The following is a 27,788-nucleotide window of genomic DNA, read 5'->3' as shown; positions in this document are numbered from 1 at the left end:
AGCATTTGAGTCAGTGTGGTCAGTTCAGGATACCTGCCTTTGAAGAGCTCATGCAGCAGAGGAGGAAATTTTTCTCTGGGATACTGATCTACTCTTGAGTCAGACTGGAGTTTCTCTGAAAGAAGTGTCTAACAAACCTGAAGTCTAAAAGTAGTGACTTAAAACCTGTGAGGTAAGGCATCCAGGACACTGCATACTAGAGGCTTATGGTGGTCCTTGGTGAACAAGGACAACATGCCTTTCTTCTGTGTGCAGTATTCTCAGCTTTAATGCATAGTGCACTGATTTACCACAGGCTGACTAATGCCAGTATGTATCTGCAAAACTTAACAAATACCTTATTTAGTATTGTTGGCATACAGGAGGCTCAAATGGCTGTACAGATGGTGCTTGTGTGCTGCAGCTCTTCTTTGTTACAATAGAAATGCCACCAGAGTAGTCACACAGCCACCTCGACAGATAAGCAAGAGCATAGGCACTGCTGAAAGCCCCATGTGTAGATCAGGTCATAGCGTTTCTAGTTGGGATTTCTCTCCAGGGATGCTAAAATGACACTATGCAATGTGGTCATGCCTAAGCTTCAGGAGTTGTGCTGCCATTCCATTGATTCAGAGCTGAAATCCCTTTGAAAAATCCAAAATAACTTCCTCAGCCCTATAAGCAGAATGTTTGGTGTGGAATCAGGTTTCTATTTCATGGAGAGAGATATTAAAACAGAGTTTTGTCTTGCCCATTTGGAGATAAATGTGTACTTAGCCTAACTGCTTCCAGTGATCTGGAGAATCAAAACCAGAATCTTTACCCTCCTGTTGGGGCCTGTACAATTGTTCGCTGGGACTCTCCCCTCTCCGGGCAGCGGGGAAATCCAGTCAGCCTGGGCCTGGTTCAGGGCGGGGCAACATTGCTAAATCTGGGTTCTGGCTCTCAGTCAGGGCTGAGCAATAGTAGTACGACAGTATTAAACCCCGGCCCTAGGTCTGGGCGGGGCAACAAACGCTGACTCGGGCTCAGGCCCTCAGGCAGTGCTGAGCAGTAACAACAGAGATAAGCCCAGGCCCTAGGTCAGGGCAGGGCACAAACACTGAGTCAGGAGCTCAGGCTCTCAGGCAGGGCTGAGCCGTAAGAACAGGCTCCAGCCTCCTCAGGCCAGGGAGAGGGGGAGTCTGCCATTCAACTCCTGGGTGGCAGAGGGGACGCAGGCCCTCCCACTCCACTGCGTCCCAGCCCGGGGCCCTAGCAGCGGCCGAAGATCCACTGCTTAGTCAGTGTCAAGTATCAGAGGGGTAGCCGTGTTAGTCTGGATCTGTAAAAGCAGCAAAGAATCCTGTGGCACCTTATAGACTAACAGACGTTTTGCAGCATGAGCTTTCGTGGGTGAATACCCACTTCATCGGATGCAAGTAGTGGAAATTTCCAGGGGCAGGTATATATATGCAAGCAAGAAGCAAGCTAGAGATAACGAGGTTAGTTCAATCAGGGAGGATGAGGCCCTGTTCTAGCAGTTGAGATGTGAAAACCAAGGGAGGAGAAACTGGAGACCAACACCTACAAAATCTTCACCAAGCATTCTCAAAACTACAGTACCTGCACGAGGAAATAAGGAAACAGATCAACAGAGCCAGACGTGTACCCAGAAGCCTCCTACTGCAAGACAAACCCAAGAAAGAAACCAACAGGACTCCACTGGCCATCACATACAGTCCCCAGCTAAAACCCCTCCAACGCATCATCAGGGATCTACAACCCATCCTGGACAATGATCCCACACTTTCACAGGCCTTGGGTGGCAGGCCAGTCCTCGCCCACAGACAACCTGCCAACCTGAAGCATATTCTCACCAGTAACTGCACAGCGCACCATAGTAACTCTAGCTCAGGAACCAATCCATGCAACAAACCTCGATGCCAACTCTGCCCACATATCTACACCAGCGACACCATCACAGGACCTAACCAGATCAGCCACGCCATCACCGGTTCATTCACCTGCACGTCCACCAATGTTATATACGCCATCATATGCCAGCAGTGCCCCTCTATGTACATCGGCCAAACTGGACAGTCTCTACGGAAAAGGATAAATGGACACAAATCAGATATTAGGAATGGCAATATACAAAAACCTGTAGGAGAACACTTCAACCTCCCTGGCCACACAATAGCAGATCTTAAGGTGGCCATCCTGCAGCAAAAAAACTTCAGGACCAGACTTCAAAGAGAAACTGCTGAGCTTCAGTTCAGCTGCAAATTTGACACCATCAGCTCAGGATTAAACAAAGACTGTGAATGGCTTGCCAACTACAGAACCAGTTTCTCCTCCCTTGGTTTTCACACCTCAACTGCTAGAACAGGGCCTCATCCTCCCTGATTGAACTAACCTCGTTATCTCTAGCTTGCTTCTTGCTTGCATATATATACCTACCCCTGGAAATTTCCACTACATGCATCCGACGAAGTGGGTATTCACCCACGAAAGCTCATGCTGCAAAACGTCTGTTAGTCTATAAGGTGCCACAGGATTCTTTGCTGCTTAGTCAGTGGGGATCCTGGCCACAACACACTGACATAGACTCTGGGGGTGCTGCAGCCAGACTGGGGTTGGCTGCCCCTGGGCTACTTCCACACTCCCCCTTGGGCCCTACCTGGGTGCTGGGGTTGGCCTCTGGGGGGTCCAGGGGCATGGGTTCGTTGGGGCAGGTGTTGGTCGGCACGTCCGGCAGCTCCTCCGGATAGCGGGCGCAGGGCAGGTCCGGCAACTCCTCTGGATAGCGGGCGCAGGGCAGGCCCAGCCAGTCTGGGCGGCCGCCTTGGGCCGCAGGGGTTTCCCAGTTGCGGGCTCCGCTAGGGACGTCTGTTCTCTCCGGCGGCTGGGCTCCTACTGAACTCTGATGGCCGGCCTTTATAGTTGCGGGTCGCCACCTGACTCTCTGAGGGGCGGGCTCAGAGCTCCCAAGCTCCGCCCACTCCAGCCTCCGGATGGGCTCTTCCCCCTCTGGGGCGGCGGGACACCACACCGCCTCACTACAGGGCCATTGTACCATTTGGGTTAAATATTGTGCCAAGATATTAATATGATTCTGTCCAAAAGTGTTTTACTTTTCAAGAATAAGGGCATATCTCCTTTGGCATCAGTTTCTTTTGCAGACTTTTTGGTTTTGTTTGTGTGTAGGGAAATAATCATCCAATAGGACTAATGTAATGAAGCAGGTATTTCTTTATATAACACTTAATAATGTGCTAGCCACTTTAGATATGTGCAAATCCCTGCCCTGGATGTGCAAAGTGAAACTTAAATCATAATTAAACATAACAATTATTGAAAGGGTGAGAATAAAGTACAAAGTTTGTTGTCTGAGTCCATTATATTGCAGTGCAGAGTCTTAAACAGTGCTTCTACTTATTTTCCTGCTCCTCGTTTTTAACATCTATCATGGTTCAGGGCAACTGCACCCATATTCCCCCTTTCTGATTCAGGAAAAGCACTCACTCCCAGGCTTCCATCATCCCCAGCCATCACCTCTCTCCCCCTCCTGACCAGGATTTTTCCAGGCTACACTGTTCCCTGCCTACACTGAGAATTCCCCAGCAAGTCAGACTTCCTCAGGAGGCCTGCTTTGCCATCTTCTCAGAGGCAGTAATTGCCCACAGTTATGTTACCACACAGCTATTTCTAAGCAAGCAAATTTATTCTTAAGGTAAAAGCACTACAGCGAAAACATATTAAAACAATGAAAGAACCTACATTCATGCTAATAAGCTTAGCAGAGATCACTCCCAACTTCAACAAGAGTTGTAGCAGGTGATCAGTCCCTCAAACAATGAACTCCTAATATACTTAAATGTAATTCAGTAAGGTTAGTCCAGGAAGTTGCCTTATCTGTCATCACAAGTTAGGCAGGTCTTTATGTGATGTTGTGAAGGTCAACGGTATAACTGGGTTAGGAAAAAAATTAGATACGTTCATGGACGCTAGGTCTATCATTAGCTGTTAGCTCAGATAGTCAGGGATGCATCCCCCATGCTCCAAGTGTCCGTAAACCTCTGACTTCCAGAATCTGGGACTGGACAACAGGGGATGGATAACTCAGTATTGCCGTGTTCTGAAGCATCTGGCACTGGCCACTGTCAGAAGACAGGATATTGGGCTAGAAAGACCATTGGTTTGACCCAGTGTGGCAATTATGTTCTTTACATCAAGCCGTCAGTTGCCAAACATCCAAGACAGCCAGCCAGCTCTAGAATGTTTTTTTTCTATCAGTTGTTAACTTTTTAGCATTGTCTTCAACATTTAGAAAATCTTACTTACATAGCATCAACCATGTGCTGTGAGGTCAGAAATGACCTGTTCTCTGTCTAAGCAGGCAGAGAGTAGGCACAAGGTACAAAGGATATGATACTATAAATATGATACTATAAAAATAAGAAGACTGAGCTATAGGGTTGGACATTCTTAGTTCCATATAGTGTCATCTATATTTTCATGGGGATAAAATCTCTTGAAGGTAGGAGTAGAGTGTTTACTCTTCTTCACACTTCTTCAGAATTGGTCTGTACCATTTGTACCTTTTTTTTTCCCCATTGCAATTTGTTGCTTTTAATGTTATAGTTATGAATGCTGGTTTGCAACAGTGAGGCATCCAGATGTAGGAGTGGCAGGTTTGTAGAAATTTTGGTGGTGCCCAGAGCCTGCCCCTCCAAACTCCGCCACCCACGTGCCTAAGGCTCTGGGAGGGAGTTTGGGTGTGGGAGGGGTTCTGGGGTGCAGGCTCTGGGATGGAGTTTCGATGCTGGGTGCAGGCTCCGAGCTGCAGCAGGGGGTGGGGGTGCAGGAGGCGATGAGTGGTGCAAGCTCTGGGACGGGGTTCAAGGGTGGGAGGTGGTGTGGTTTCTAACCATTAGAGGTTAGACAAAGGTTTCTAACCATTAGAGGAGTGAAGTTCTGGAACAGCCTTCCAAGGGGAGTAGTGGGGGCAAAAGACATATCTGGCTTTAAGACTAAGCTTGATAAGTTTATGGAAGAGATGGTATGATGGGATAGCCTAATTTTGGCAATTAATCTTTGATTATCAGCAGGTAAGTATGCCCAGTGGTCTGTGATGGGTGTTAGATGGGATGGGATCTGAGTTACTGCAGATAATTCTTTCCTGAGTGTCTGGCTGGTGAGTCTTGCCCATATACCCAGGGTTTAGCTGATCGCCATATTTGGGGTTAGGAAGGAATTTTCCTCCAGGGCAGATTGGCAGAGGCCCTGGAGGTTTTTCGCCTTCCTCTGCAGCATGGGGCATGGGTCACTTGCTGGAGGATTCTCTGCAGCTTGAGGTCTTCAAACCACAATTTGAAGACTTCAATAACTGAGACATAGGTTAGGGGTTTGTTATAGAAGTGGATGGGTAAGATTCTGTGGCCTGCTTTGTGCAGGAGGTCAGACTAGATGATCATAATGGTCCCTTCTGACCTTAAAGTCTATGAGTCTATGAGTGTGGGAAAGGGGTGTGGGTGCAGGCTCTGAGAGGGAGTGGGGAAGTGCAGTGCTTACCTGGGGCTCCTAGGCAGGGTGGGCTGGGGGTCTCCATGTGCTGTTACCCGCAGGCTCTGCCCCCGTAGCTTCCCATTGTCTGCAGGGGCACTTGGGGCAGGACACAGACCCACCCCGCCCAGGGGCTGCAGGGAGGGGCCGGTAGCCATGTGGAGTGAGCAGGCAGGAAGCTGCCGGTGGTGATTGGGGGGCCCCCCTGGGCTGTTTTAAATAGCCCAGGGGATGTGCAGGTGGGGGAGGGGCGCTCGGGGGCGGAAGGCGGGGCCGAGGGAGAGACCTGGCATCAGACAGTGCTCGAGTCGGGCCCGTGGTGCCTGGGCACCAGGAATATTCGTGGAGCCCAGGCACCAGGGGCCCACAGAACTCACCATCCATGTCCAGATGTGTTAAGGCAGGCTAAGAATTATAGCTGAAACAGGGTTATGAGTTTTCGAACAGAGCTGAAGTTTCATCTGCTTGGAAGCATACTGAAATTTTAAAGGATCTTTTTCAAAGTTTTCTGTTCATCAGCCCTGTATTGGGTGCTTACCTGAGTAGTCAACTACAGATTTTCATTTGTACATGAGAGGATTTCTCCCACACTGTAATTCCTCCCCAACCCTTTCTTAAAGAGTCCACAGGAGGTCAACTAATCCTTCCTTCAAGTGGCGTATGTCTCAGGGCCTTTAGATGCAGCTTTGGGACGTTTATTCATGGAAACTGCGAAGCAACTTGCTGCCTTCACAGTGCTGTCATTGTTGGCCAGTTTTTGGAGAGTTTAGCACCTGAAATTAACCATGAGGGTAATCTAGAAAGTCACTCAATATTTAAGACTGTCTCCCAGACCACTGATAATAGGACATAGAACATTTCACCTCTGTGTTTCCAGTCTGAATCCATCTCTGGCTGGTGAAAGCCAAAAGCCATTGCTATCTGATGGCATTTTGGTGGTGTGGGTGACAGCTGATTTCAGTCCAACTGTCAGTGGAAGGTGGCCACGTCACAAAAGACATCCCAGCTGACACTAACTTGCTTTGCACTGCTTGGTACACTTGCTGGCAGACATGGCAGAGACCAGACACTGAAAGGGCATGGTATCTTCTGACTTTGAAAAGTGTACCCTCCAAGACAGTACTGTGGCATGCTGGTGGGGCAGTGTGAGGAAGCTTGCAATGCCTGTATAATGCCTGTTGTGTGGATAAGTATAGGACTTGTGTAGTGCATGCCACCAGCACTACATTGAGACTAAAAAAACCTTCTGCTAATCATTTAAAGTGTATTCTGTGCATTCTTATTCTTAAAAATATCTAGCACCCAGAAGCACACTAAGCACCTCTAGGAGCATAAAGACACAGTCCCTGCTTGGAAGAGTTGAAAATTTAAATAATGATAGTGTGGGGAGACATATGGTATGGGGAATGAATGAATAAAGATACAAAATAATGTCATGTGCTACCATGTCATGTAGAGGATTGAGTTACATTAGAACTTCACTAATTCTCATGAATTACTGGGAAATCCACCGTATTACGGAATCTTGTGAATTATAGGGCAAGCAAACAAAAATCTTTGTTTTAATAAAAAAACCTCTCTATTTTATCTCATCTCTTTTTGGATACTGCAGATGTAATTTTTTAAAACTTTATAATGTAGAGTAATATATCTTGTAAAGTATCAGAGGGGTAGCCGTGTTAGTCTGTATCCTCAAAAACAACGAGGAGTCCCGTGGCATCTTAAAGACTAACAGATTTATTTGGGCATAAATATTTATTTGGGCAGATTTATTTGGGTTTTCATGGGTAAAAAACCCACTTCTTCAGACATTTTGTGAAGTTGATAAGGCCTTAGTAATTAGTAAAGAGATCTCACATTTAGTCTTCACTGAGAAGTAAGAAGAGTTTCCCTATTTTGTGTATCGATTAGCTAGGAAAATGTCTCCATAACCCCTGGCTTGATGCATGTTTGAACTGAGGCCTGAAGCTGAAGGGTGTACTTAGCAAGTTGAAGTCACCATGAATTCACTGGTGTCTTAATGTTTTCCCTAAAACTTATATTTGGGAATACTTTCAGTTTGCTGAAATTCCAGCAACTTCCTTAGAGTTTTCCCTCTTTGTTAGCCTGACTTAGCACTTAAACCTTCCTAACTTTCCTAAATCTCCTTCAGTTTCATGGAACACTTGATCTGTGCTACTTTTACCCCTACAATATTGTGTTGACTGATTTAGAGCTTTAGAAGCATGTGAAATCATAGTCTGTCCTGACGAATGCTTGAAGAATGGGTCTTGTCACTCAGTATTCTACTTGTTTAACCATTAACCAGTTCATGCGTTCATTCATGTCTTTCAATCATTTTTTGAATTTCTGTAATTTCTTGACTTTAAACAAGGAGATGCATGTTTACACAAGGATGATGAAAAGTAATGTGGGATGACTAGACAAATACAGCATGATCGCCAAAGGCAGTGGATAGTCTAAAAAGCATGTAAATGTGTGGGATCAGTTTTGTCCCTGGAGTAATGTAAGCAACTTCCTTTGCTTCATGTTGGTGATAAATTTGGCCCGTTGTGCCTTAGTTTTAAAATAAAACATTAGATAGCCTTTATTTCTTAGGCAAAGGAAGCCTTATAATTATTACCTTACTGATCCTTTGCTGTTGCATGGATGTTCAAAATGTAACCATAAAATCTTTGGACCTAATTTTCAGAGCCTTTGTGTAAATGAGAATCAGGCACCTAGTTTCTCATAAATCCTAGGGTGAATATAATCTTATTCAGTGTCCCTGTGAAACTAAAATATTTAATCACCACCAACACTTTTTGGGCCAAGGGCCACATCTGGGTGGGGAAATTGTATGCAGGGCAGGGGGTTGGGGTGCAGGAGGGAGTGTGGGGTGTGGGAGAGGGTGCGGTGTGCAGGAAGGGGCTCAGGGCAAGGGATTGGGGCAGAGGAGAGGTGCGGGTGTATGAGGGGGCTCAGGGAAGGGGGTTGGGGTGCAGAGTGCAGGAGAGGGCTCAGGGCAGGGATTGGGGTGCAGGGTGCGGCAGGGGGCTCAGGGAAGGAGGTTGGTGTCAGGGCCGTCCTTAGGATTTATGGGGCCCTATGCAGCATTATTAAACTGGTGCCCCTATGCCCAACAGCAGCTTTTAGAAAAAGGAAACACTAGTTTACTTTGTGTGATCTCCATAACAATAGACATGTTTATGAAATTTCACCAACTTTAAAAAATGTTTCCAAAGATTTTAGGCATAACAAAGGCTTTTATATTTTTCTAAGGTACTGATTTGATGGAGGGTTCTCTTAAAACTAGTTCATCAGATAGTCAGAAGTAAAGAAAGGGAAACTCTTTGTCCAGCTATCTGGAAGCAAAGGGGTGTTGTCCCTTTAAGGGCTCTCTTCAATGTGGGGTGGGAGGGCGAGGGGGTGAAGGGAGAAAGGGATGGACAGGAAGACTTTGGAAGCGTTTTTTCCCCCCCTATAGTAATTAAAATGTGTGTTTTAGATAAGGGTGATCTTTTGAAAGAGTTATTTAAGTTGGGGAGGGATAGCTCAGTGGTTTGAGCATTGGGTTGTGAGTTCAATCCTTGAGGGGGCCACTTAGGGATCGGGGGCAAAAATCTGTCTGGAGATTGGGCCTGCTTTGGGCAGGGGGTTGGACTAGATGACCTCCTGAGGTCCCTTCGAACCATGATATTGTTTTTTAGAATCATAGAATATGTCTGAAGATCCAAGCATTTAAGGCTAAAGATGATTGTGCATCTAAAAACTTATGCAAGGATTTTTTAGAGATGTGATTTTTATAATCGTCACCAACTCACTAATGAAATATTTTTTAAAGCAAATTTTAAACTAAGGTCCTGTAGACTGACATGTTCTGAGTAAATATTACAGTCATGCACAACTGTTTTTGTCAGTACATTCAGAAACTGACAGTAGATACCTCGGGGTTTGGCAAATGCCTGTTGAATGGCTTCATTACCCCCTGAATGGCTCTTTAACAGTTTCAGTGTTGTGCTAATAGGTCTGGCAGGCTGGAGACTTTTTCACTTTTAGCTACTAGATCCCCTCCTGAGGAAGACTCACCAGGCTGCAGCAGCCAGCTGTGAGAGCCTGCAGGAAGGGTCAGAACAAGGATAGGAAAGATGGGAGGGTGGACATTAAGACCCAGTGGTGCCCCAGATTTTCAGGTGCCCTAGGCAGCTGCCTGTGTTGCCTATGCCTAAGGACGGCCCTGGTTGGGGTGCACAGGGGTGCAGGCAGTGGTGATCTGGAGCCAATTCACGCCGGTTCACAGGAACCGGTTGTTAAATTTAGAAGCCCTTTTAGAACCAGTTGTTCCGGGACAACCGGTTCTATAAGGGCTTTATTCAGAGGTGAAAGTAAGCTGGTACGGGCCGGTACAGAGGACCGGTAAGAAAAGGAGACTGACTGAGGGAGGGAGAGAGAAGCCTGCTCTCTGCATAAGGATAGTTTAAACTCAGCTGTTCCCTGATGGTTCAGCCCCCAGGGCTAGGTTTCTGGCATCCTTGTTAATTTCTCTCACAGTAGCTGGGGGGAGGGAGTCAAGGGGAGGGTGTGTTTGATCATGGCAGGGGCAGTCCTTTTCTGCTCCCGGGATGAGGGGATCTCTCCAATACTAATATACACAACAAATACAAGCATTTGGCTGCACAGCTTAAATCCAGAACTAATAAAAGCAGGTGGAAGGGGAAAACTCACTGTCACATTGGTTTCTCAGCTCCTCCCTCCCCCTCCTCCAGCCAGGCTGCAGACAAGGCTCTGCATTCCTTCCCCCCCCTCCGCGCCCCAGCAGGGGTTCTCCTCTAGGCTCTAGCTTGCAGTAGGGACACTGGCTGAGATGCTTGCTGCTGCTGCCTGCAAAAGAACAGTTTAAACTCAACTGTTCCCTGTGCAGTTCAGTGCCCAGAGTTAGGCGTGGTTTCTGGCATCCTTGTTAGTTTCACTCCCAGTTGTTGTTGGGTGTGTGTGACCATGGCAGGGGCAGTTCTTTTCTGCCCCCTGGATGAGGGGATCTCCTAAACACAGTCAAAATCAGGAACCATTTCCAAGTTCAAATCTATCCCATTCCCTCCCCAGCAGAGGATCATGGTTGTGATGTCCAAACTGCTTGCAGAGTCTCTTAAACAGTAACATTTCAAAAAAAAAAACAACAACACAAAAACCATGAAGAACATGGTGGAAAGATGTGTCATGATGATTAGGGTTTATTTTGGGCAAAGCAATTTTGCTAAAGCAACTAAAGATTCACAAGGAAAGCAAATAGCCCCCCTAGACAAAACCACAAAGGGATTGGAGGGGGAAACTGAATATTCAGGGCAATTATTGTGCCTCCTTTGAAAGAAATAGTAGTTTTCATTCCAATCCATCCTCTTTATATAGTGATTTAAACACCTGAAATGTCCTTAGGACATCAGATGCAATCTCAGATCTCTTTTTGTTTTGTCCTGCATGCAGAGGCTGAAATTGACAAAACTTTCTCTAAATATCTTGTATATTTCATGAAGGCTATTCCATGACTTCCGCCTGACTTCCCCTCCCTGGCTCCCTCCCTGGCTGGCTGGCTGTGGTTTTTGCCTTGGCTACTTACTCCTTGGCAGACCCAGCCCAGTGGCACCTGCTGGCCGGTTGCTGGGGTCGCTGCTGGTTGGTGGCAGGCTGCAGCTGCATTGTTTGTGACACATTCATACACATACACATATATACAGTCAGAGGTGAAAGTAAGCTGGTCCGGTACGGCATACTGGCAAGAGCCAGTACGCTGTGCTGGACTGCATTGACTTCTACGGTGAGCCCTTTAAATCCCAGCCACGGCGGGCATCCCAGAGCCCTTTGAATCCCGGCCACGGCTCTGGTGGCCGGGCTGGGGCCAGGATTTAAAGGGCTTCCCTCAGCAGCAGGAGCTCTGGGCCCTTTAAATCCCTGCCCCAGCCCCGCAAAGCTCGGAGTTCCCCCTGGCGGGCAGAGCCTCGGCCTTTAATTTGCCCTGAGCTCCGGGGGGCTCCCAGCCACCTCTGCAGCTGGGAGCCCCTGGTTGATTTAAAGCTCTGGGTCTCCCAGCCACAGCTGGTTCCCCAGGGCCTTTAAATCTTGAGAGGCCACACCTCTTCCGGATGAGGCCACGCCCCCCTCAGGACTCCGGCAGTACCGGTAAGTCCTGTAAGTTACTTTCACCCCTGGCTTTATTTAACAAAAGCTCTGGCAGCTGTCCACTCTGCCCTGGCCCCAGCTCACTTCCCCCTCCTCCCCTGAATGCTCCGCCCTCCTTCTCCTCCCCCTCCTCTGCTTCCCGCGAATCAGATGTTTGTGGGAAGCCTGAAACAAGCAGCAGGCACGATGGTGTGCTGGGCGAGGGGAGGCGTGGCCGACCCAGCCCGGCTGAGCGGCTCCCTCCGGCCTGGCACCCCCGGCCGAGTGCCCCCAGCCCGGCCCCAGCCGAGTGCCCCTGGCTCTGGCCCCGCGGCTCCCTCTGGCCTGGCTCCTGGTCCCGGCCGAGCAGCCCCAGCCTGGTCCTGGTCAAGTGCCCTTAGGCTTGTCCTGGCCTGGCCCCAGCCGAGCACCCCCAGCTCCGGCCCCGCGGCTCCGGCTTGGCCCCCGCGGCGCTGGTGCTGGTCCCGGCCCTGCGGCTCTGGCCTGGCCCGGCCCCCACAGCACCTGGTGTGGGGCCCTGGCCCCGCAGCTTCGGCTCGGCTCGGGCGCCAATGCCGGTGCTGGCCCCGGTCCCGGCCAAGTGGCTCCAGGCAGCACAGTAAGGGGGCAGGGAGCAGGGAGAGGGTGTTGGAAGAGGGCCGGGGAGTTTGGGAGGTTGTGGGGGGGGTGGATAGGGTGGGGCGGTCAGAGGGCAGGGGACATGGGGATTGAATGGGGGCAAGGGTCCTGTGGGGGGGGGCAGTCAGGAAGGAGCAGGGGTTGGATGGGGCGGTGGGAGGCAGTCAGGGGCTGGTGTTCCAGGGGTTGTCAGGGACAGAGAGAAGGGGTGGTTGGATGGGGTAGGGGTCCCGGGGGGCGTCAAGGAACGTGGGGGGTTGGATGGGGCAGGAGTCCTGGGGAGGGGGCAGCCACGACCCCCTCATGGGGTGAGGGAAGGGAACCTGTTGTTAATATTTTGGCAGCTCATCACTGGGTGCAGGGAGCTCAGGGCAGAGGGTTGGGGTGCAGGAGGGGTGCAGAGTGTACAAGAGGGCTCAGGGCAGGGAGTTGGGGTGCAGGAGGGGTGTGAGGTGCAGGCAAGGGGCACAGGGGTACAGGGTGCAGCAGGGGGCTCAGGGCAGGGGGTTGGGGTGCAGGAGGGGTGTGGGGTGCATGAGGGGGCTCAGAGCAGGGAGTTGGGGTGTAGGACGGGTGTGAGGTGCAGGCAGGGGGCTTAGGGCAGGGAGTTGCCGGGCAGGGTGCAGGAGGGGTTCGAGCTTCAGCCTGGTGCCGCTCACCTAAAGCGGCTCTGGGGTGGCTGTGGCGCGCACCGGGGCTAGGGCAGGCTCCCTGCATGCCTGGCCCAGCCCCAGCCCCGGCCCCGGCCCCACGCCGCTCCGGGAAGCGCGGCCCCTGGGGGAGGGGGGACGGAGGGCTCTGCATGCGCTGCCCTTGCCGCGCCTCCAGGTACCTCCCCTGAAGCTCCCATTGGCCAGGGTTCCCCATTCCCAGCCAACGGGAGCTGCGTGGGGTGGTGCTTGGAGGCAAGGGCAACACACGTGGAGCCCTCTGCCCCCCCCCTCCGGGGGCTGCTTCTGAGAGATGTGCTGGGCCCGTGGCACCATGGGGGGCAATCCCGCGGGCCGGATCCAAAGCCCTGAGGGGCTGGATCCGGCCCACGGGCCATAGTTTGCCCACCCCAACCTACACTATCGAAAACAAAGCACAGTTTTTATGGTTTTATACCCTGACAAAGATTGGTCACTTGTAATGTTAATAGCCCATTTTCTAATAGTCTTCTTCCTTTGCAGCACTTGGATCACAACACTGTCTCGGCGTTAAATTGGATAAAGGAGACCGGTGACCAGCAGTCTTCATTGCCAACAACTAAAACTACGCGAAAGCTGTACTGTAATTATGAACATCAAACTTTGTCCAAAACAGAACAAGCTGAGGAGGAATCCTTGTTTGCTGCTATACAGTGGCCAAATCCCCCTGTAGGCAAAATCCCATTTATAAGAAGCACTGATCCTGCCCACAGCAATTTTGTGATTGTGAATTCCCATGTGCGCTTCAAGGTGGGAGATCAGTTAGAGGTACGTGTCCACATGAAGGATTTTCAAGGCAAACCAAAACAGTATGGCGGAGACTACATACAGGCGAGAATTCACTCTCCTCTACTGAAAGCTGGAGCAATGGGAAGGGTTGTAGATGATCAGAATGGGTTTTACAAAGTCTTTTTCACTCTACTTTGGCCAGGGGAGGTCAAAGTATCTGTGTCTCTGGTCCACCCTAGTGAAGGGATACAAGTCCTGAAGCGCTTACGGGAAGAAAAGCCAGATAGAGTCTACTTTAAAAGCTTATTCAGGTCTGGTAGCACTTCAGAAACCACTGTATGCAATGTGTGTTTGCCTGGAGATCTGCCTGTCTGTAACTTCACAGACCTCTACACTGGTGAGCCCTGGTTCTGCTACAAGCCTAGAAAACTGTCCTGTGCCAACAGAATCAACCACGCCAAGGGAGGATATCAAAAGGGCCTTCTGACACCTTCGGAGAGTCTCTTTTTCCAAACGTATGTATGTTAGTCAATATATGCATAAGTGTGCACACTATTTTTTTTAATGGTCGTTATTTAAGTTATATCTGTGCTTTATGTTGACAAGAGATCAAGCAACAAGTTAGTTGCAAAGTTGATGAAAGGTGCTGGATTGACATTCCTGGAGATAGAAGTCTTCTCTTTATTTGCAAAAAGAACAGGAGTACTTGTGGCACCTTAAAGACTAACACATTTATTTTAGCATGAGCTTTCGTGAGCTACAGCTCACTTCTTCGGATGCCATTCTATGCATCCGAAGAAGTGAGCTGTAGCTCACGAAAGCTCATGCTAAAATAAATGTGTTAGTCTTTAAGGTGCCACAAGTACTCCTGTTCTTTTTACGAATACAGACTAACACAGCTGCTACTCTGAAACCTGTCTTTATTTGCAGAAACACATACTGCTTAAGCAGTAGCAGCAAAAGTTTTCCCCATGCTGCCCAGCCCGCATGCTTCAGTCTTAAACTGAAGAAACTAGGAGAGAGGTAGTTGAGTCTCCGTGTCCTGAAATCAGTACTAGGCATGTCTGCTGACACTGATGAGTGTTACTGCCACCTGTGGTGGTGATTGGTTTTGTTTTTGTGTGTGTGTGAGATTGCTCCATTTATTTCAGTCATCATTTCAGTTTGTTCATAACTCTAAATATGCATTTGGTACATACATTACACAAGAATATTGATGATCAGTGTTATTAGTTTTCATATGATACCTCACAAAGCATATTTTATACAAAAATATTACAGTAGTGTGTGAATACAAGAGTGGTTTCAGTCACAGTAATTCCTTAGAAAATCAGCATGTTATTGCTAAATTGATTGCCTATTGTGCTCTTCACTCCTTCTCAATCACCATGGTCTGAAATGACAGAAAATGGGTGCATGACAGCCTTCAAGTATGGATTATTCCTATAGTAGAACTGGAGAGGTCACTGTGTAGCATCTATGGCTCTGCCTTCCCAATACAAGAATGCGTGGGTCTCAGCCAGTAAAAGCCCATCATGGCTTAAGGACTCCATGGAATCTATGAGATAGCTCCCCTAGTGTCTTGTACAGACTTCTGATTGCTACAAGTGATATACCCCGCTGGCTTTGTGCAAGTAAAAATAGGTTTATAAAGTAAAATTTAATATCCTAGGACTACCAAAATGTTAAAGCTTTGGCTAAGTGGGATTAAGAGAGTTGTCTCAAGAAGATTAATACTTATTGATTGGAGCACTAGAAAGTAGAGTGCGCCTTAAAAATAAAAATCTTACCACCTATGCAGTGTGTGCACATGAGTTAGGAGAAACTGATGCTAAAAATGAACTTGGAATATCCAGCATTGCTTTATTACATTTGTATTTTTCTTATTGTTCTTCAAGTGATGTGAATATCAAAGTGCCAGTACTTCCCAGTGGCCCTGATTCAGTGACTGTAGAACCCTTAGGACTTACAGGTAAAGTGTTTTTAAAATATCATTGTTTTGTAAATCATAGTGAAATCAATAGAAAGGGAAACAGGCATGATTAAATAATACTAGAGACTGTTTTCCCAGCTATTTGGCAAAAATATTTTTTTAATTTATGCATTGAATAGAATTAGATGGCAAATCTGTTTTTTAAAAAACTATTTATTGAGGAAGTATTAACAGGTTTACAAATCTTTGCCATATAAATGTAGAAACTAAACAACCATTACAACAGTGAGCTTTTGTTTAAAGAGGCGTTGTCTAGGAATAGAGTCATCAGTTGATTTTACACTCTCTGTCACAAACTCTTACTAGGGTTTGTTCCTTCTGGGGGAATTCTGCACCACTGCACATGTGCATATTTAATGTGCTGTGCATATTTTCATTTCCCCTCGCCCCCAAAAATAGTTTCTGCCAGTAAGTTGCTGCAGGTCTCCCTTTTGCCCACCAGAGGGCGCTATGGTGCTAGAACAGAGCAGCCACTCTCTGGCCAGCTAGGGAAAAGAGAGAAGCCTGCAGTGCCTTTTTCACAGCACCTGTCGGGCCAGGTCAGGACATGGGGGATGTGGAGACAGACAGCATGGAGCTGCTGGGGGTCACAGATGGGCTCATAAGGTCTAATGGGGGAGGACAGACTGGGGCACCTCCTGTGGGGCTGAAGCCTCAAGACCTCCCTCCCTGTGAGCAGAAGCTCCCCCAAAGGTAGGCAGAGAATGGGGAAGGGGAGACGGAGGGCTCTGAGAGCTGCACTATAACTGTAAAAGAGTCGCATGCGGCTCATGAGCCACAGTTTGGCCACCCCTGAAATACGTTCACTGCACAGCTCCCATTGACTTCAGTTGCAAATACTCAGACCCAGGGTCTCAAGCTGGGCACTAGAAAATGAGGAACACACAGTTAGTGACTATCTGTGAAAAATTTGGTTTAGGTGATATGATGAGCATTAAATTGGACTTCTGTGGCTAGGGCAGGGATAAAACTGACTCAATCATGAGACCATCCTTCTCTTCCTGCAATTCCTTGCTTCATTCGCTGTGCATCTTCCAACTTCTGCAATGAATGAAGGAAATGTCAGGCTGTCTGGAGTGGCTCACAGCTGTGAGTGCCAACCTCGGGGCAGACTAGGGTGACCAGATGTCCCGATTTTATAGGGACAGTCCCGATTTTTGGGTCTTTTTGTTATATAGGATCCTATTACCCCCCACCCGCTGTCCCGATTTTTCACACTTGCTGTCTGGTCACCCTAGGGCAGACTGTCAAGAGGTAGGGCAAAACCTCCAGTCTGGTTGTATGTTGTGTAATTAGATTTCTCCAACCCATTAACAAGTATGAACTCCTAAACCACTATAACAGTTTTACCATGGTGACACAGACAGTCTCCTTGGGCATTCCAGTCTATCTTGGCACCCAGGCAAGCTGGAATTTTGTAATAGATGGTCGCATACACCAAAAATCAAATCAGTAATCTGGTTACTCCTAGTCCCAAAGAACCAGTCGTTTACCTCAGCTCAGCTGTATTTAGATTGTAAACCAAGGACAACTCTTGTAGGCACCCCTGTAATAAACTCACTAAAGGCGTATTACTGAGAGGAAACATATGAGAGTTATTTATAAGATTAAAGTAGATTAACTCATTTGTGTGTGTGTAAGTTTATCTTAGATTTCAAAAGATAATAGAAACTTCCCTAATAAGTAAACTCTGTGTCTTTTTGGGCTAACCCAAGATAAACAGTTGGGGACTCCTTGTTTATGCTTAGAAATCCTCACCCCTCAGAATCAAGCAGCATAGGAATAACAATTTCTCCTGAACAGGCATTTTTATTTCCTTCCTCCAGCATTCAAACTGTGATGGGCTGTGGGCTTGTGCATGTACCTTCTTCAGAGGTGTGGGGAAGCAATCTACAAAGTCTTTTGTCCACAATGGTTTGTCTGATGTCTGTAGACCATCTTTTGTCAGGGAGAAGATAACACCTCTTGTGGTGAACTAGCATTTCAGACTTGGTAATACCTCTCCTCAGACTAATTTTACAGTTTTAGGTTACGTCTACACTATGCAGTTTTTAGTGACACAGCCGTGCCGCTACAGCCATGCCACTAAAAGCTGCGCAGTGTAGCCGCTGTTTGTTGGCAGGAGAGAGCTCTCCCACCGACAAAAAAATTCCACCCCCGATGAGCGGCAGCAGTTTTGTTAGCAGGAGAGCGCTCTTGCTGACAAAGCGTTGTCACACTGGCGCTGTTTGTGAGTAACGCTTTTGTTGTTTGGGGGTGTGTTTAACACCCCAAACAACAAAAGTTTTGCCAACGAACGTCCGGGGTAGACAAAGCCTTAGCAAACATTTTTATAGTTATAGCGCCAACATTTAAATGTTACTTTATAACATGCAGCTATTACAATTAATTGTAATACATGCAGCATCCTACAAGGATTCCATAAAGTCTAAACACATTCTTATAACTCTATCTATTTTAATACCACTTACACACAGGTAAGCCAGATTGGTTTCCAGCTATAAGTTTGTCAGTATTCAATGAGGACTAGGGGCCTAGATATGAGCTGGCACCTGGTCTGCCAGCATCATACAGGGATCCTACAGACAACATCTTCCTTCACTACACAACATTTATTCATCTGGAAGTATAGTTCATCTTGTGTGCTGACTGAGGCAGGGGTCCTGTGGAAAGAATACTATGTGATCATGTAATTAAAGACTGCAACATAATATATACGCACGTGAGGGCTGAATTAAGGTTGCCCTTGCAACTTTAATGTTAGTATTTCCTAACTCTTGAGTGCTTGACTTTGCAACTTTAATGTTGTTTTAACAGTTTTTATATATAACTTCCTAGTTTTTTGGAAAAAACAAACTGAAAAAACAGTACTATCATGTGGCATAATATTGACACCTCATGGGTCTTCAGGTTTGGAACCTTATGTCCACTGCACAAGTGACCTCTGCCACTTAAACTAATGGAGTAACTGACAGCAATATTAGGTTATCATCCTTTATATGGGCCAGCCACAAAGGTGCTTTGGGGTGAAAGGCAATTGGAATGAATTTGTGATCCAATCTGAGACCTCATGTACCAGGTTGCAGCACCTCTCAAATTTGATGCGGCTGGGCCGGTAATCTGGGCCCCCTCCTTAGCTGTGACCCTGCCAGCCAGTAGAGGGGGATGAGAGAGAGACTTTGCCCAGTGGGTTTCACAGGTGTTTGCTGACAGTGGAGAAATGGTGATACAGGGGAATCTTCTGTTCTAGTCCACTCTGGAGGGAAGTGTGCTGTAGTGGGCACAGACCTTTTTGCCCTTGTTCCCCCCTCCAACCTTGACCCTGTTTGCTCCTGTTCCCTTCAGTCTCTCCTTCCCCATCCCAGCACCTCCTTGTCCCAGTCTCCCTGTCCATTTTGTATTTGAGTTAGGCTGCTTCCTTCTCCGTGCTAACTGAGAGCCATCAAGGGGACCTCTGAGAACACATGAGAGACAGGATCCCTGCTCTCAGTTCTGATGCTTGGTACCACAGTGACCTACGACAGCTGGGAGGAGCAATTGCAGCTCCATCACTGCAGCCCCGGGATAGGGCATGCTCAGTGAGGAATGGTATCTTGGGAGAATTTAGCTGCAAACTCAAACAAGTCTCTACTGCACATGTGCAAACTGAGATTTTTTCAAAGGCTTATAATTTGTCCAGTTTTGGTCTGATAATTTTTCATGGCACATCTCTGACAAAGGTAACCCCCCTCATCTGGATTTCAGTTCCATTCCATAAAGCATGGAGATTCTAGAGCTTATCAACTAAATGGTTGTAAGATTTTTTTTTTTTAAACATGGGGAAACTATGTATTTTTCCCTAATCTTGGTCTCGGAAACAATTGAACCATTTTTGCTGAAACATAAAAAAAAAAAAAAATCCAGCCTCAGGCAGACAGCTTGCATGGGACATTGCCATCCTTTAACGATTCAGGCTGAAAAGTTACAAGCAACTTACAGTGGGGTTTTATAATGTGAAGTATATGTAATGTACTTAACTTAACTGTAGGTGAAGCTGGTAGAGATGCCTATAACTGTCTTTTGTTGCAGCAGGAGTTAAAAAAAGTGTTAGATTGAGGTGTTTAATCTGTTTTCTTTGTCATGCTACTTTGCATTAGGATAAGGGCTGAGGCTTTTGCTCGGTTGGATATACTTCCATGAAAATTATAGAGTTTATTTTTGTAATTGTGTATTAATCTGGAATAATTTTCCTCTTCCAGAATCAGCCAATCTGGACAGATCTCAGGGCCCAGCTGTTTTCCCTTTGGGTTACTATTACCAAGACGAGTGGAGGCCAAGAACACATTGGATCCATCATTTTAACAAGACAGCTGATATTAGTAAATGCTTACAAGGAAAAGTAGTCCACTTCTTTGGCGATTCTACAGTAAGACAGTGGTTTGAATATCTGACCACATTTGTTCCAGGTAATTTCTTTTTTGCTTTGTGCAGATTGCTTTCAAAAAGTCTTTGTCTCTCACTCCATAGTGATTTTAAATCTTAATATCAAAATAATGGAAGAAATAAAGAAGGATGGATGGCAAATGGATTTTCAGTAAATAGCTATTGACAGGACGAGTCATCCAAATTCCTTAGTAAAGAGTGGAAATATATGGGGCCAAATCCCAGTGAACGAATATATATGCAATACACCCTCAAAACTGGCACCGTGGAGTGTATTCTGCTTACGTCAATCAAGACCAATTCTATTACTTTGAGATAAGTGAGCATGTTAATATACAACCACCAGGGGGCATGATGTAGCTTATATACGACATGTTTCAGAGTTGCAGCCCTGTTAGTCTGTATCCACAAAAAGAACAGGAGTACTTGTGGCACCTTAGAGACATTTGAGCATAAGCTTTCATGGGCTACAGCCCACTTCATCAGATGCATAGAATGGAACATATAGTAAGAAAAAAATATACATATACATGTACGTGGTAGCAATTGCAATGTTCCACTAATGCAGAGGTGGGCAAACTAGGGCCCGCGGGCCGGATCCTGCCTGGTCCCTGAGCTCTCAGCCGGGGAGGCTAGCCTCCAGCCCCTCCTCTGCTCTCCCCACCCCCTCCGAAGAGCTACGCCGCCACACGGTGGCAGAGCTGTGTGCTCCTGCCAAGCATAGCACAGCATGTCTGGCTCCGGCCGGCATGGCAGCTAGACATGCTGCTCTGCATGCTCTGCTTGGCATGGTAAGTGGGCCGGGGCTGTATTAGGGGTGGGGGCCCCGAGCTCCCGGGGGCAGTCAGGGGACAGGGAGCAGGGGGCGGTTGAATGGGGTGGAGGTTCTGGGGGGGGGTGGTCAGGGGAAGGGGAACAGGGAGGGTTGGCTAGGTGTGAGGTCCCAGGGGGCCTGTCAGGGGGTGAGGGTGTGGATGGGGTCGGGGCAGTCAGGGGACAGGGAGCAGGGGGGTTGGATTGGGGGTGGGGTCCCGGGGGCAGTGGTTAGGGAAGGGGGTCCCAGGAGGAGGCAGTTAGGGGACAAGGAGTGGGGTTGGATGGGTTGGGGTTTTGAGGAGGGAAGTCAGGGGGCGGGAAGTGGGAGGGGGGCAGATAGGGGGCAGAGGCCAGGCTGTTTGAGGAGGCACTGCCTTCCCTACCTGGCCCTCCATCCAGTTTTGCAACCTCAGTGTGGCCCTCAGGCCAAAAAGTTTGCCCACCCCTGCAGTAATGTAACTTTTTCAATTATTGTTGGTCAGTGTTGGACTCTTTCTTCTTTCATTTCACTCAGAATTTTGACCTTCCTTATTAGATGGCATAATTTAATAGCTGGTAATTGAATTAACCATCATAACTGCATAAAGGAATCAATTTTATTTAGATAAAGGGTGAAAATCATTTTAATACAGTTGACTTAGTTCCTGAAGTGCTAATTAAATTAAATGGAGGTTAAAAGTTGGCAGAGAAGGCTTTCTGCTGGCACTTTATGCGGTGGCGTATTTATGATGGAAAGAATCTGCTCAGAAAATCCCTTTATTTATAAGGTGGTGGGGAGAAAAAGAATTTATTTGAAGTTAATCAAAGATATTGCTTTTCATTGATAGCATTTCAGCTTTAGAGAGATGCCAAACTTAATGGGTATATGTTTCAGTGCTCACGTAGCAAACATTGGAGTTTTTTAACTGCATTTAGTATCCTATTCAAACATTCTTTTCTAGCAGAACTTTCATACTGTCCAAATGATTTATGGATAGTAAAAGATGGCAGGAGAGGAAATCTTTATTCTTCTTGTGTTTCAGATCTAGTGGAATTTAACCTTGGGAGTCCTAAAAACTTAGGTCCTTTTATGTCCGTGGACCTGAAGCACAATGTCCTGCTGAAGTTCCGCTGTCATGGGCCACCCATTCGCTTTACCACTGTCTTCAGTAGCGAGCTACGCTACATTGCCAATGAGCTGAATGGCATTGTAGGCGGAAGAAACACTGTGATAGCCATAACCATATGGTCCCACTTCAGCACCTTCCCTGTGGAGGTGTACATCCGAAGACTGAGGAACATTCGTAGGTCCATCATTTTACTGCTGGATCGCAGCCCCAAAACTGTGGTGGTCATCAGAACAGCCAATGTTCAGGAGCTTGGGCCAGAAGTGAGTCTCTTCAACAGTGACTGGTATTCCTTTCAGCTTGACACAATCATGAGGAAGATGTTCTCAGGAATTGCTGTGTTCTTTGTGGACGCCTGGGAGATGTCTCTGGCCCATTACTTGCCACACATCTTGCATCCACAGGACATCATTATTAAGAATCAAATAGATGCATTCCTGTCTTTCGTTTGTCCTTCAGAAACTTAGCACCATCGGTGGAGAGGAGCCCCATGACATATATATCATGTTTTGCTGTAGCATAACCAATCATTCTCTGCCAGAGCTATAAAATGAAGCTACAGGCAAACTGTATGGTTACTGTTCCCACATGTGATCTCAGTTGTTTGGCCATGGAGACAGATGACTGCAAGTGGCAGTAAGGAGGAATGGACTAATTCTGACCATTTTTATATCTTCCTGTAGGGATGGTTCCTCTTGACCTTGTAATTTGTCTCAGATTACTAGGGTGCTCCTTAAATCAAAACTACAAGACTCACTACAGAAGTACTTAAATTATTAGCTTTATTAATTGTCTGTCTGCACTGCATGAGTATTCAGACAGCACTGATTCAGTTCCCAAAGTCCTTTCTCACCATCCAGAGTACTGTGTGAAACCTGGGAAGGATTGTTTGGGAACAGCCTTTCTTTGGTTGTTCCAAAGTTGTATTGGGTATCTCGAACAACCAAATATGTTACATATTGTGCTTCTGTGATTGAAGTAATCTGGGGATACCTCTTCCAAAGTCCTAATCAGGAGTCTAAAGGGGATGTCCTAAAACCACTGGATCAGTCCAGGAAGCACAACCTAAAAAGCCTGCAGAATTATCAGAATATTTATTGGATGTGTTGGCATTGATACAGCATATTAATCAACCATCCACAATGTTTACAGAATGGCTTCTAAATAATACAAATAGCCAGCACCAGTAGTAGGTGCAGCACTACACCTGCAGCAACAACAACACTGCAATAACTCATTGGAAGTCTGATATTAAAATGTTTGTTTTCCCCTCCTGTCATGTGCTCTCTCTGTTTTACTATTTCATAGCTTCTTATGAGACCTGGGCTTCTGTTTTATATTAAAGAATATATTTGTTTTGAGGGGGACGAACACACAGAATTACATGGACTTCACAAACAGATAAGGTGGGGGAGAGAGTCAAATTTTGAGCCTACAACTCTTGACAGTGTCACTATAAATTCTTGCTCTGACCGATCTTTGTTCTTCCACTTTTATGTTGAGCATTCTTTGCACCATTTTCGTAGCTGCCAAATCTGCCAGTTATATGGAGTACAAAATACCTTCAGTGTTGCCCTGTGTACAGATACTTGGTAAATCTCTCCTGAACTTCCAGTGTTACAGCTGACAATTTATTGCTGAGTGGCACTTTTAGAGAAGGGGTTAATAGATTTGCACATTGTGCTTCCTGTTTTGATTGGACCTGGTTACAGTGTAAGTCCCACTTTGATTTATTGGCTTGATAAAGTTCAATTCCCAGATTAAGCACTAGCGATGAGATCTTCAGAACTCTGCTCCCATTGAAACCAATGGGAATTCTACCATTGACTTCAGTGGGAACAGAGCATTGCCATCTTTCTCTTTTTGTAGCCCTTCTCTGCCACAGTCTCGCTCCCCTGTTGCTGTGCATCAGGTGTGAGCAGAGTCCCAAGTGACATGTCTCCATCAGTGCATGTGCAACATGTCTGTAATGAGAGCATGCCCATGAATATGCTGGAGTGAGTCACACACGCAGCTGTGTTCTACTTGCTCCTCATCACAAACCATAGCAAGGTAGGAGAAGATTCAGCTTTAGAGTTTGAGATGTGAAACTAGCTTGGCACTCATTGGCTTCTAAACCCCATAAATCAGATTAAATTCACCTGGCTGCCAGCATCAGATTTACGGCAGCATGGCAAGGTAGGAAGCTATGCTAGCAGTGCTGTGGGAACCTCTCTGGCAGAGGTTGTGTGTTATCCGTGATCTGTAGGGATTTTGTTGCCTTTATTTATGGTAGTACAATGTTGTCAAGGCTGAATCCAACTGTCTCCGAGGATGCCAGTCCTCCTTGTGCCCACCAGAAAGAGTCTCCTTGAATAAGAGACCTCCTTCTATAACAAATCTGGACCTGTTAGAAGAGCTGAGAGGCGGTGGTCGCTCCATGCCGCTGTCCAAGCTCCCTCTCTCATCCGCTTCTTGCTCTGCCTGGAACTGTTCCCTTGATGCTGGAGACATTAGTTCCTTGCTGGGTTGTGGACTTGGGCTTGGTCCCACTGGAAGCAATGCAGGTGATGGGGTTGTCTCTGTCAATTGTGAACCGCTCTCCGCTGGTGCACTAGGTGGTATTTCAGGCTCCGGTTGAGCCTCTTGCGCCGGTTTAGCTGCTGCTGCAGGTGCAGGCTCTGTGGTGCCCTTTGGTGCTGGCTCCCCTGACCCTGGTGGGGTTGCAAGCACGGGCTTTGGTGCTGACTGCTGCACCAGTTCCGATCCTTGGGCTTGTTCTGGCAGAGTTCCAGGAACTGGATCTACAACTGCTGCCGTAGACTCTGGTTTGAGGTCTGGTTCCACCACCTCTGGCTGGGTTCCTGTAGGAGGCTCAGGAATGGAGTTAGGTGTGGAGGCCTGTGTAACCTGGCTGCAAGTGACCATTCCCACCCTTTTTGTTAGCCTCACATGGTTGGCTAAGTCTTCTCCCAGCAGCATGGGAATGGGATAATCATCATAGACTGCAAAAGTCCATATCCCTGACCAGCCCTTCTACTGGACAGGCAACTTGGCTGTAGGCAAGTTAAGAGTTGGCCTTAAAGGGTTGCACCATCACTTGGGCCTCTGAGTTGATGAATTTGGGGTCCCCCAGGGATTGGTGGATAGCTGATACCTGTGCTCCAGTGTCTCTCCATGCAGTAATCTTCCTCCGTCCCACACTCAATTTCCCTTCACTCTGGGGGCATTTGCGAGGCATCTGGGCCTGAAGCTCTCAGTGGGACTCCAGGGTGATGAGTTGTAGTCAGCTGGTACTCTTGGGGCAGTTGGCCTTCACATGCCCCAGCTCATTACATTTAAAGCATCGCCCAGCTGACTGTGGACTGGGGTGAGGTGGGTGGTTGGAGAGTAGGGTGGTGGGACGAAAGGGTATCTGGGGTCTCCCTGGCTGTGTGGAAGACTCCTCCTTGGGAGGTGGGGCTTTGGGCTGACCCCGATGGTGGGGTGCTGTCTCGGGTTGCCCCTTCTGGTATCCGCTCCAACTTCTACTAGCTTTCTTCTTCTCCTCCACCTCCACCCATTTGGTTCTGATCTCCCCCACCTCAATTATAGTTTTGGGCTTTCCTCAGGAATACCTTCTAAGAACTGCTCCATTTGCATTAGGAGAGACAGATTTTCCAGAGATTTAACACTTGCTTCTGATATCCAGGCATCCCAATTTTTTACAATGTGGTAGGCATGTTGGGAAAATGCCATGTCTGATTTCCACCTTAGGGCTCTGAACTGCCGATGGGCATGCTCGGGTGTTAGCCCCATTATAATTTTGGCCTTTTGTTTAGGCATTTCAGCTGCCACCTCTGCTAAGGGTCCACTCAGTTGCGGCCTCAACTCCACCATATACTGGTCTGTAGGGGTGTTGTACCCAAGGCAGGCCCTTTCAGAATTTGCTAAGAAGGCCTCTGTATCATTGCCTACCTTGTATGTGGGGAATTTCTTGGAATGGGGAGCAGTACCTGGAGAAGGACTGTTAGGGTTACCTGGTTGATCCAGCTTAGCCTTTTCCAGCTCTTAAGTGCTTCAGCTCCATTTCCAAGCACTTCACTTCTCTCCTCTACTCTGCTTCCATGCACAAACCTCTTAGGACACCAAAAATCCAATACTGTTCTTAAAAATGGTAAATTTTATTAAAAACAAAAAGGAAGACAATACATCTGGAACTTAGGCTTTTGCTAGATTTTAAAAGAGCAATTCCAAAAAATAAGACCCAAAATAGCTTTCTGGGGGTTCAGCATAAAAGTTACAAGTAAACAAAAGCATCTGGATTAGCACACAGGAGTCCACAAGCCTTAAAAAATAAACAGAAATAAACCTGATCTCCTTTTCTAAACATTCCTAATTTACTTACATATTTGGGTTGTTAAAAGTAGTTCTAGATATGATCTGATGATTTTCATATCTGGTTCAAACTTTACACAGCATTCCTGCAGCCCCATCTCTTCAGCCCAGAGAGAACAACCACAGATAAAGGGAAAGTTCCCCCCACCCCCATTTTAAAAGTTCTAGCCTTCCCATTGGCACTTTTGGTCAGGTGCCCACTTTCTTTTCTTTACCTGGGGGACTTTTTAACCCTTGGGTAAAACAAGTAGAGAACAGCTACCAAGAGGGATTTTACAGTTAACTAGCTGGCTGGGTGCCCACCCTTCATTTATCTCAAATGTATACATGTGTACCATAACCATTGTATTGTCAGATAACTGATCTATGGCATGGGAGCTTAACCTGGGCCTTTGTTGATGTGGTTATTTCTCTTGTACCAGAAATAAGCATGTGTAAACCAGCAAAGAGGAGCATCTGCCCCTTTGCAAGATGATGTGGTGACACAGATAGTTTTGGTTTGGGAGCAACAGTAATTGAAAAACTAAATCCCTTTACGGATCCAGTATGCAATTGTTCCTATTTTAGCAGTTTCAAAAGGGGGTGAAAGACTGCCACAAGGGGTATTTCTGCTTTATAAAAATCTAATTGAAATTGGTTTCAATCACATTTGTGACCAATTTCTTTTAGGGCATGAATTTTAAAATAAGAAAGTAGCCAGTTTACTCAAGTTAAGGACTAGTATTTTATTACTTTGGGAATGGGGATTGAGAGGAAAGTAAGAAAACTGGAGTTTCCAGTGTTCAACATTTTTAACAATAGTGACACTATACTTCTAAACCAGTAAAATTTAATTGCAGTGCTGTTTTCATCTCTATATTTGTCAATGATCTCACCTGTTGTATATTGACAGTAATGATAGAATTACAACAATAAGTAATAAAATATTTTTAAATCAATTACTTCATGGTTTCTGTCTTTATTAGCTAAATAAACTGCTTTACGCCTTGAGAAGCGGTTATATAAACTTCCTGATAAAATATAAATGGCCACAATCTTCTCTTCCTGCCCATTAACACATACCTCTGCTATGCCAACAAAACCCAGCCTACTGATCATGGCTAGTCAAGTGAGAAGCTGTGACTATTTATCTTTCCCCTATTTGCCTACTCCTTGCCTCTATCCACAACTAAGGGAACAAAAAATGCAATACATAGCTGAGACAATTCTTCACCATTCTCATGCTTGTGTGTATTATTCTCATGCCCAATCTATTTACATCTCTAAATTGTAAACACTTTGGGGCAGGCACTGTTTTGTTTTGTTTTTTTTGTACTGTTTCCAATACCCTAAACCCCAATCCTGATTGTAAATATCTAAAAATAACAGGGATTTTTAAAA

At 46.7% G+C, this 27,788-nt stretch overlaps 1 protein-coding gene across 10 annotated transcripts in view; it reads left to right on the top strand.

Annotated features, from left to right (window-relative positions):
* Positions 1-26,443, top strand: part of NXPE3 (neurexophilin and PC-esterase domain family member 3) — a 48,856-nt gene extending 22,413 nt beyond the window's left edge. For all 10 annotated transcript variants that reach the window (XM_039518897.1, XM_039518894.1, XM_039518890.1 and 7 more), the window contains 4 exons: positions 13,470-14,230; positions 15,614-15,687; positions 19,947-20,153; positions 21,969-26,443. In XM_039518897.1, the coding sequence (XP_039374831.1) occupies positions 13,470-14,230; positions 15,614-15,687; positions 19,947-20,153; positions 21,969-22,519 (1,593 nt within the window). In that variant the 3' untranslated portion in view covers positions 22,520-26,443. The remainder of the gene's footprint in view (positions 1-13,469; positions 14,231-15,613; positions 15,688-19,946; positions 20,154-21,968) is intronic.
* The last annotated feature ends 1,345 nt before the right edge of the window (positions 26,444-27,788 follow it).

The sequence above is a fragment of the Mauremys reevesii genome, linkage group 1 (assembly GCF_016161935.1).
Source record: "Mauremys reevesii isolate NIE-2019 linkage group 1, ASM1616193v1, whole genome shotgun sequence".
Classification (NCBI taxonomy): domain Eukaryota; kingdom Metazoa; phylum Chordata; order Testudines; family Geoemydidae; genus Mauremys; species Mauremys reevesii.
Note: the sequence above shows the minus strand (reverse complement) of the source record. Positions and strands in the feature narration are given on the sequence as shown.